We start from the raw sequence: 10,807 nt of genomic DNA on the forward strand, positions 1-10,807 counted from the left end.
CTACACCACAACGCGGTTTTGCAGCTCCGCGGAGGGTGAGCGCTAGAGCGGGCGGCGCGCGCGCCCGCGCTCCCCCCTCCCCCCCGGTCGGCCCCCGCGGGAGGGCGGCCGTTACGGCCGTTGCGCCAGCGCGGGGCTCCCGCCGGGACGGGGCCGGGGCCGGGCGTTTGGGCCTCCCTGGCAGCTGAGCGGAGCAGGAAGGAGCTGGGGCGTTTCTGCCGTTATAAAGGTGCTGTCGCCCCTGCCTGGCGGTGCGCGGAGTTCGTTGTAGGTGTCGCCCCGCGTAGATACGGGAGTTCTCATACGGCGAGCTTGCCTGCGGAAGAACAGCAGCAGAGGTAACGTAACGTTTTGTTCCGTGAGGGCAAAATAATTGTTTTGAAGGAGGCGATTGTTGCTCTTCCAAATGGTATTTTGGGGAGTTTTTTGGTGAGGGGCTGAACGTTGGGTTTTTGATACTTAATCGTTTGCGAAAGTCAAAGCATTTTCTCTCGTGTCATCTGTTCACGGTGACTATCGTAGACTCATGGACGTGAGACCATTTCTGTGGAGGGAAATGGGTTTTCTAAAAGCATGGGTAAAATTGAAAATATTTTAACAAGAGGAAACTCTTTTAAGCTGCATATTGTAAACATAAATAAAAAAGCTTATATGCTTACCAACTTTAGCACCATCCCTTTAAGTAAGTCAGTTTATTGCTCAATTACATGAAAAGTGTAAGGGATATTGCTGAGAACAAGGAAAAAGTAAGACTGAAGAAGGTGAGTTAGCTGTTACAAAAGCTGAGAGATCTTTTTCAGTAATCCACAACCACCTTTTTAAAACTACCTAGTGCTTAGCGAAATGACTTTGAGAGAGTGCTGTTCAGTGTTGAGTAACAGTGCCTGAACAGCATGAAACAGTAGGCAGTTTAGCATTGGGAATGCYCATGGCAAAAGAATTAGGCACAAGCATTTTAACTTTTTAAAAATAATGAACATACTAACATTACAGACCTGAAAGCTCTGGACTGTGGTGCCCTTACCACAGGGACTTGCTGGACCCAGATAAAGGTGGAGAAAGGGCAGATCTTTCTACTAAAGCTGTCTGATAGCAAACTAGAAATAAGTTTGACTTTAGTCTGAATTACTTACAAGAGTTGCCTGCCAGTGGTGTTGTTTCATTTTAAATGGTGTCTTTTTTTAATCTCTGTTGAAAACTCTAAATGCTAGAAAACTGATACTGGATAAATACTGTTATTTCCTTAAGCGAAGTAATATGCAGAATGAGGAAATTCATCTTTTAAAAAATGTGAGCCAAAGGTTGTTGTAAAGAGATGAGGAGCACTAGTCACTTGGGCATTGAATAATTCAGAGAAGAAGTTATTTTTTAGCACTTGTGTTTAAAGGCATGATGTGTATGATRTCCATTTTCTCCTTTCATCATGTGAAGTTACAGTTGAAATGGAATGTGCTTTCAGAAAAGACAGCGTGATGTCAACATCAACATGTACTTCATAYCTGTTTTGGCAAATTAATGGCAACCATTCTATATTTCTAAAATAAATCTTAAGCTAAAATATGTAGCAAGAATTGGATAACTCATTCATTTGAAAAATAAGTTGATTCGTCAAGTTGAGACCATTGTATTCAACAGTATGTTTATTAGGCTAGGGGAAAGGATGGCTAGTCCTTGGAGGACAAGATATGTTTTGAAAATACTATGCCGATTTAAATTTAGGGGACAATTCGTCTGCAATCTTTGTAAGCTAAACAGAGTTCTAAGAGCCAAACTGGTCTGTCCAAAGCAAGCAATATATTCCTGAATGGATTGTGGAATTATACATTAAACGTCTTCCTCCTCAGAAAGAATGCATCATAAACTTAGGAACAAACTAACTAGAGATTGAAAAATTGACAGAGATGAGGTACTTACAGGCAACTACCACATACTTGCCTAAATAACCAGACAGATGTCTGATACGTTGGAAAATGTGCCACACAACACCTAGCGCCTTGTGAAAATGTATGGCACCTTTTGCTGTAATAAAATACTTTTCACTTGCCTCACTAGTTACCCCGTATCCTGGAGGAGAGAGTATATATGTGTGTGTTGAAACTGCCATTTCAGTATGTCTCTTTAAAACAGTCTAATGAAAAAGAAGATTTATTAATGTGAAAGTTTGTATGGAGATTTCAGGTATGTTCACTACAAAAAGAAAATAATGTGTTTCCCTTCAGAAGATCCAAGAAAGGTAAATAAAACATCCATTGTCAAGCTTTAAGAATGTGAGAGAGTATTTCTGTATTGTCACCTAGGTTTTTGAAAGTTTATCAAATAAAYATTTAAATATTTATCAGGGTTAAATTTTAACTTAATTTTAGAAAGCAGAAACAAATTCACATGAAGAATCAGAAGCTGAACTGAGGATAAAACRTTAATTATCTTGTTGCAAGATCCATTCTTTAACCCCAAACTTTCCCTCTAATATGCTAGATTTTTCAGTGTTTCTCTAGAAAGTGCTCACATTCTAGATGTAATGCATGCAACAATAATATACTTAGCAATAAATCATAGGAAACCAGGGAATCTCCTGAGGAGGTCTTACTTCTATCATGTAAATGATATCATCCATATTGGTACACTGAATTGCTTGGATGTTGTTGTGTTTTTTTGGTTTTGTCTGAACTATGTTCAGTCTTCCTTCCTGCTAACTTGTTTCACATAATTAAAATAATAATGGTTTCCCCACGTGTTACGACACATATATGCTCTCCTCGCTCAATTGTTTTAAGAGCTGCTTTTGCCACAGATAGTGTGGCAAAAAATATCCTCTGTTACCACTGTTGTCTGTCCAAGGTAGACAGCATATAATTTGGGTATGAACTGTGGCTATTTTACATGACTCCAGGGCACTTTGCTCCCTTCCATGAACAGTAAATAATTATTAACATTAGCACTTAGAACTATGTTTTTGAATATACTTATACAGTAAATCTACTTTTAGCTTCAGTGATCTTCCGACTTCTAGAGATGCTTGTACAGTGTTTCCAAAATGTTAGAAAAGGTTGTTTAAACCACCCAAGTTTGGGATTTTGATGCCTACACCATTGCTGTTTAAGTTTACTTTAAACAAACRTGAACTTGAGGTCACCTCAAAATCCTCTACAGCCGCTGGACTTATGTTAGACTTCCCTCACAACCTCATAGTATTTGAGCAATTGCAGCAAGTATTGCATAAGCAGCAATCAGTCATTATATAATACTGTTCCTTTATTGCTTGAGAAATCTGCTCAATATAAAGTATCATATAATGAGGTGATAAGTCCAGCTACTGTAGATGATTTTGAGGTGACCTCAAATACTATGTGATTGTGAGGGAAGTCTAACATAGATCATCATTGATTCAGTGATTAATGACTTCTTTCTCTATATTTTTTTTAGCTGCATGCTCAAGTGATTAACTTTGAAGTATGTTATATATACAAGCAAAGTCCAAAAAGTAGGCAATCTCTATAGATTAAAAAAATGACAGGAAAACAATAAAAAGCAATTAGCTCTGCACTTCAAAAAATACAGAGGGGTTGTGAATAGCTCTCCTTCTTGAGGTAGAGAAAAGGAGGAAAGAATGGATGATTATTGGTGTTCTGCAAGAGTAGTTATTCTTTTATTTGAGTTGAAGGCATAATAAACTACACAAAGTGTTCTGGGGAACAGAGGTAGAACCTAATACAATTGAAAGAAACACAGGATACAATGTTGAGAAGGGCAGGGGAATGTAATTAGGTTTCTATCAAGAAATCAAGAGATGTTTAAAGAAATATAGAAAGGATGGTAAGAAGGAGATGAACAGACTTTCTCATAAAAGTGTAGYATTTGCAGTATCTGCAGACTGTCAGCTTATTTTGTATCTACAATCAGGCTATTTACAAAAGCCTATTTAATTCAATTAAAAGAAGTGAAGCAGCTCTTGTCATGCTTTCCAGTAGCCTTCTATTTGAATCTGAACAGAAACCARCTCTGTAGGTTCAGTTCTGAAAAAAATAATTTAGTACATGCATAATCCACTGTAGACTATTTACATTTTTTCTTAGCTTTTTATGATAAAGATATTTTCTGCTGCTGYTGTTTTCTTTAATGCCAGTTTTAATTTAGTGATGAAAAATAGGTTAATTGCCAGAGCATGAGTATTTGAAACTCGACTGAAATAGTTTCATACCTTTGTGTTATATTAATTATATTAAAAAGAAAATCACAGCTCACTTTATTACTACTGATGTGCAACAATTCACTGTCCTTTTTCTACTCAGCTTAAATAAATGACCTACATGTGTTTGGAATGTTATTTATGTAAAATTTCCCTTCTTGTCCTTTCTAAAGTCAAGGGAAGCTTACAAGTTTGCTTTTTGTTTGTTTTCAGCATTCAGTATGGCTTCTTCTCCAACTTTACTCATGCGAGTGGTGGCCTCTGCATATTCTGTTGCAGAAAAAGCTGCAAGAATTGTTAGAAATGTAATGTCTACCGGAGATCTAGGGGTAGTGGAAAAGGTATGTGTGTGTGCATATATTTWTWTWTATATATATATATATACATTTTACTTTGTTCCAATTTCATTTCTCTTACTAATGCTGAGTTAGATACAGGTCAAAGAGGTATTTTCAGAGACCAGACTGAGCATCTTGGATTGTTTGTATTTCCTTCCTCGGTTCTATAAGAACAATGATAGGTATTTGATGCAAGGAATATTTCTTAATAAAGGATTAAAAGAGCATGGGAAAAATAATATATTTTGACCCGTATTTCTAAAGGATGTTCAGATGCTTAGAAGGAATACACCGTAACTTTGTCTTGATTCCCAAAAGGAACACGCTATAATTTTGTCTTGATACCTTTTACAAAACACAGACTTTGGATAGTATATCAGAATTCATAATAATGTATATTTCTGGTGTATTTCCATACCTGTGTTCCAATATCTATAGTGTAGTATTTAGTACTGTGTGCCTCAATCATTTTGGATTAAGATGAATTTGTGTTTTACTTTTTAAAACAAAAGAAGCAAATCAGGCTTTTCAACTTTAATTTGGAACTTCATATGTAACTCTAAATATAAAACGGAAATGAAATTGCAACTATTTGCATTAAATTCTTAAATTACAATAAGTTAGTATGCTGCACTGATGAACCAGGTTCTTGGTTTTAATACAATACTGGAATTGGTGGAATAAACTTGGAAGATTAATTCAAGCTTTACAGGTATGTCACAATATTATGGACTGCCTATATATAGAAAGATATATGTATCTATATTATTTTCAGTATTAAGTAATTGCGGGTATTTACATTTTTCAAATGGCTAGTACTTCAGTGAAGTGGACTGAGAACTGGCTGAAAGGCAGAGCTCAGAGGGTTGTCATCAGTGACACAGTCTAGTTAGAGGCCTGTGGCAAGTGGTGTTCCTAGGGGTCAATACTGAGTCCAGTATTTTTGAACTTTTTCATCAGTAATCTGGATGAAGGGACAGAATGCACCCTCACCAAGTTTGCTGGTCATAATAAACTGGGAGGAGTGACTGATACACCAGAGAGCTGTGCTGCCATTCAGAGGGACCTTGTCAGGCTGGAGAGGTGGGCGGAGGGGAACCCCGTGAGGTTCAACAAGGGCAAGGGCAGGGTCCTGCACCTAGGGAGAAATAACCCAGGCACCAGTACAAGCTCGAGGCTGACCTGCTGGAAAGCAGCTCTGCAGAGGAGCACCTAGTAGTCCTCATGGACAAGTTGGCCATGAGCCAGCAATGTGCCCTTGTGGCCAAGAAGTCCACTGGTATCCTGGGGTGTGTTAGGAAGAGTGTTGCCAGCAGGTCGAGGGAGGTGATTCTGCCCCTCTACTCAGCCCTGGGGAGGCCTCATCTCGAGTACTGTGTCCAGTTCTGGGCTCCCCAGGACAAGAGAGACATGGAGCTACTGGAGAGAGTCCAGGAGAGGGCTACTAAGATAATTAAGAGACTGGAGCATCTGCCCTATGAGGAGAGGTGGTGAGAGCTGGGCCTGTTCAGCCTGCAGGAGAGAAGACTGAGAGGGGATCTGATCAATGTGTAAAAATATCGTAAGGGAGGGTGTCAAGAGGATGAGGCCAGACTATTCTTAGTGGTGCCCAGTGACAGGACAAGAGGCAATGGGCACAAACTGAAACATAGGAACTTCTATCTGAATATGAAGAAACCTCTTTACTTTCAGCCATTTGCGCAAAGAAGCCTGATCCTCTATGACTTTTAGCGTCAGTTCAACCAGTGGACGCAAAGTTTTATTTTTTTACTCACTTGTTTAATTATATTCACCTCTGAGAAAACATATGCAAATTTTTCTTTTTTTCCTAAGCAAATTAAATTAGGTAGTATCTTCAAGTTTCATTAAAAACAGACAATCAGAGAATGGAGGGACTAGGTTTTGAGTATGCAAAAATATATCTATAGTCTTCCATCCCTATGTCTAATTTCTGTAGCTGAATATAATTTTCCCATTGTCACCAAATAAGATTCAAGCAGATAAATAAAAATTTTATTTAACTCAGCTAAGACACAAATCATTGGATGAATCATCTTTAATTCCTGTACTCACAGAAATATTTTGTTACTGAGATACTGTCCCTGGATCATGCTAAAGAGCTTTTCCATTCATAAATTCATTAAGGTAATGACTAGAAAGTATTTTTGAATTACTTATTTCTTCTTAAATATTAATAACCTGCTACAGGAAATAAGAAACAATGTTTAAGGAGACCTGACTGAAAGCCTTTCTAAAGATGTACTGTAACCCCACCAGCCATGGGTGTGGCTGCAGTACATCTTTAGAAAGGCTTTCTGTCACTGTTTCATTTCATCTTGAGATCACAAACCCATGGTTTCCTCTAGAATATCTTTGCTGGAAAAATATATAGGAGTTACTGTCTATGTATTTTCTCAGGTTAGTATTTGACGTTTCTAATATCCTCTCTGCTAGAGTAAGGAACCTGTTACTACTCAACAGTTTATACATCATAATTATTTTCATTCCTTTCAACAAACTAGMTTAATTAGACTTTTAAATCTCCCACTATATCTCTTGGCCTCGAATATCTTTGGGGCCTTTTATATTGTAATTTTTGCATCTTTAACCTGGGAACATGAAAACTGATGTTCCAGTTTCAAAATCTGTATATGGCCCCTCTTCATCACTACTACCGTTTTCATAGAGTCAAGGATCATCTCTCTCATCTAACCCTAACAAAAGCTGTATTAAAAAAAATCCAACGTTCTCTGTATTTCTTGTCTTTCCTAATTTGCCTTGTCTCTCCAGTGACCATTAAAACATTTTATTTTTTCCTTGTTAATATCCTAATTTCTGTTTTTCGCTCTTCTTGTATTGTATCTGACTTTATAGTTCCATTAATTTGTTCTGTATATAGTGTAGCATTTACACAAATACATTAATGTAATTGTACTGAATTTGTATCAGAAAGACACAGCACATCAGCATTGATGTAAGTATTGTTACAGTATCATACCAGTGTATCTTAGCTCTGAAGTGAACAAGGAGAGAAAGTCTACTTTGAGTTTTTCAATCTTTAGCTTGCCTCTCTTGAGACCTGCTTTTTGGGGGCTGAAAATTTGTCAAATTAGACTTCTTTCTGATTACAAGGTAGGTATTCAGAGAGTCATATGGGCCATTGTACTGTTTTGTTTGCTTGTTTTAATAAATAAATTCCTATGGCATCCTTTGACAGAGTGGAGCCAATGACTTACAGACCAAAGCTGATCGACTGGTACAAATGAGCATTTGTGCTTCGCTGGCACGGAAGTTCCCCAAAGTGACAATCATAGGAGAAGAGGTAAGAACCTAATTTATTTCATAATAACAATGTAACTGGCAGTGTAATTTGCATTGGCAAGTTTTAGAAAACCATCTCTTTATAAACGAATAATGTGTTTATTTCCATCCCAGTCGCTTTTCCATTCCATTAGCTTTATCAAGTGAGCTGCAAGCAAATCCACAGTTCGCAGGCAAAATGAGGTGCCCAGCACCTTTCTCTAATGATTTTGAGTATTTTTTTTTTTTAGGAACTACCCCCTCATGATGTAGCTGAGGAATTGATTGAAGATGGCCATTGTGAAGAAATACTGAAGAAAACTTGTCCTCCTCAGTACACAGGAATTAAAGAGGAAGAGGTGATGTTACACATCTTCATATTTTACCCTTATCTATCAATATTACTTACTGATTTTAACTAAGAAAGTATTACGGAAAAATAGATGTTATTTCAGTGTTGTYAGTTTCTCTTTTTGCTCTGAACTAAAATGTAGTCATGAGAATAACAGCTCAAAAGCTGGAAATGCTGCATATCCCTCTGTGTACTTAGGGGAGATGGAAGTCTGCTTCTTACACTTTCTGGTTCAAATTTATTTGGAAGGAACCAACCTTGGACTTGAGAAAGTAATRTCATTTCCATGTTTAATCTAAGCCTTTGTCTCTGTTAAGATATTTGCTGACAGGTTCTCCTCTGTGCATTTTTCTTTGGTGTAAAATATTAATGTAGATTTCAGTCTTGTATATCACAATACTAAAAAATCAGATTTTTTTTTTACATCATCACTACTGTAAAATTCCCCTCCCTATAAGCATTAAATTAACATGCAAAATACATTTTTTTAATAGGCTTTTTTTTTTTTTTTTAAGCTTGTAATATGGGTTGATCCTCTGGATGGGACCAAAGAGTACACTGAAGGTTGGCTTCTCTTTTAATTCTGCTGATTAATGAAGTAGTATGTACATGTAGACAGTTTTGTAGATGATAGAAGCTGCACAATATTTTCTATAAGGCTGATGTTTCCTATCCAGGGCTTTTGTTTGTTTGTTTGTTTTGTTTTGTTTTATTTTGCAGAGCTCAAGGCTAAATGATTTAGGGAAAAAAAAAAAAAAAAGCCCCCACTACCTGGCATATCAGGCAACATGTTACACCTGTTAAGTCTGAAAATCCCGATTAGTATTTGCATTTTAAGATCTTCAGTGTTGCATATACACTTTCCAAATTAGTTTATGGACTCTTATTGAAGGCTTAAATATTCAGGGATTTTTTTGAATATCTTTAGTTTTTCTTTTCCAAGCATAACTACATTTTTATTGTTTCTGTACAGGTCTCCTTGACCATGTAACAGTTCTTATTGGAATTGCTTATGGAGGCAAAGCAATAGCAGGAGTTATTAACCAGCCATATTACAACTATGAGGTATTAATGCTCTCAAGTAGATCAATGTATTTAGATGATTTGAAACTGTCACTTCTAAGCCATTTCTAGTTAGCACACTTCCAGATGAAAAGCAGTGTGTTTGAGCTGATGTAATGCGAAGGTAGTTGTTCTATAAACAGTTTGAATATTGTTTTTCAGGAACTGAATATCAAGGACCTACTAACAGTCATAGTAGRTCTCAAGGCTTGTGTAATACTACAGTACATGTAAAGCTGTGTCATGTTGTGAAACACTTGCAGATCAGCGCTTTTGCATTCTAGGATAGAGTGATGTAAAGCACATCAGCTGATGTTACATGTTCCATGTGGCGTATATGATGAAACACACAGATATTTTCAGTTTCAAATTGTGCCTGAAGTAGAGAAATATACTAACATCAATTTGTCAAAATCACTGGAGGCAGGAAGTAATGCATCACTACACTTTCACAGATGAAAAACAGTGAATGATCTACTGAAGGTTTTACAAGTCGTTACCTTAGAAGGACAGAGCCGAGGCATCCTGATTTCTCTTTGGGCTTTAGAATGCTTGTTTTTAAGTGGAATGTTTAAATATGTATCTCAGTATTAATATTATATTCCTTAAGATGCAGATCTCTCTAGCTACTCCTTTACATTCATGCTTTAAACTAAACACTGACTGCTGCCTGTGTTCCTTCTACATAGGCAGGAGCTGATGCTGTACTGGGTAGGACAATCTGGGGAGTGCTGGGTATAGGTGCTTTTGGATTTGAGCTCAAAGAAGCACCTGCTGGGAAACACATCATTGTTACCACCCGTTCTCACAGCAGTACCCTGGTAAATGACTGCATTAGTGCCCTGAACCCAGACAGTGTCATCAGAGTGGGAGGAGCAGGAAACAAGGTATGAAAATTCCAAATCTTCTTTTGTTTGGAGGTAGTACCTTTGGAAAAAGTGAAGAATTTTGAAAACTCTAACTTGCATCAATGTGCAGGGGACTTCCTCCTCCTTCTCTGGCACAACTTCTCTTCCTAGTGCGCAGTCTGTTATAATGTAGAGTTGGAATTTTGTGTATGTATATATCTAAGAATGGCCATCCTGGTCATAGCTATGGTCCATCTTCTCTAGTACACTGTCTCTGGGTGGAGGAGAAATAAAACATTACTAAAAGCCCAGAATGACTAAATAGGAGTTAAATTTAATCACTGTTATTAGACTTTTCTGCTGTTCAGGTTAATAGATCTTTTGCTCCAACTATCTAGCAGCAGATATCAAAGGATAAAAGTAGAACCACCCCACAGTGATATTTCTTTTGCAAACCTTCTCGGTATCCAGGGAATACTCATTTGCTACAGAATGTGGAGCTTAGTTTTATCATGCTTCCCCACCTAATAAAAAAAGGTCTCCAAACCCTTTTTTTCCAAGATGTAAGGGCCATAATCACTCCAACACAACATGGAGATAGTTTCCACTTTCTTAGTACTTGCACGAGATGAGAAATCTCATTTTTGAAACTAGAGTAGATTCTTATCCTATAGACTGTATTTTTAACAATCTAAAATAGATCATAGTTTTCTAAATCTTA

The 10,807-nt window shown here is 37.3% G+C and overlaps 1 protein-coding gene across 2 annotated transcripts in view; it reads left to right on the forward strand.

Moving 5' to 3' along the window:
• Positions 1–31: 31 nt before the first annotated feature.
• BPNT1 (3'(2'), 5'-bisphosphate nucleotidase 1) overlaps positions 32–10,807 on the forward strand; it is a 13,019-nt gene continuing 2,243 nt past the window's right edge. For both annotated transcript variants that reach the window (XM_085326075.1, XM_085326076.1), the window contains exons 1-7: positions 32–338; positions 4,400–4,527; positions 7,742–7,846; positions 8,076–8,183; positions 8,692–8,740; positions 9,150–9,241; positions 9,928–10,125. In XM_085326075.1, coding sequence (XP_085182201.1) covers positions 4,408–4,527; positions 7,742–7,846; positions 8,076–8,183; positions 8,692–8,740; positions 9,150–9,241; positions 9,928–10,125 — 672 coding nt within the window. In that variant the 5' untranslated portion in view covers positions 32–338; positions 4,400–4,407. The remainder of the gene's footprint in view (positions 339–4,399; positions 4,528–7,741; positions 7,847–8,075; positions 8,184–8,691; positions 8,741–9,149; positions 9,242–9,927; positions 10,126–10,807) is intronic.

This window comes from Rhea americana, unplaced genomic scaffold, assembly GCF_003343005.1.
Source record: "Rhea americana isolate MKP2758 unplaced genomic scaffold, rheAme1 scaffold_127, whole genome shotgun sequence".
Taxonomy (NCBI): Eukaryota; Metazoa; Chordata; class Aves; order Rheiformes; family Rheidae; genus Rhea; species Rhea americana.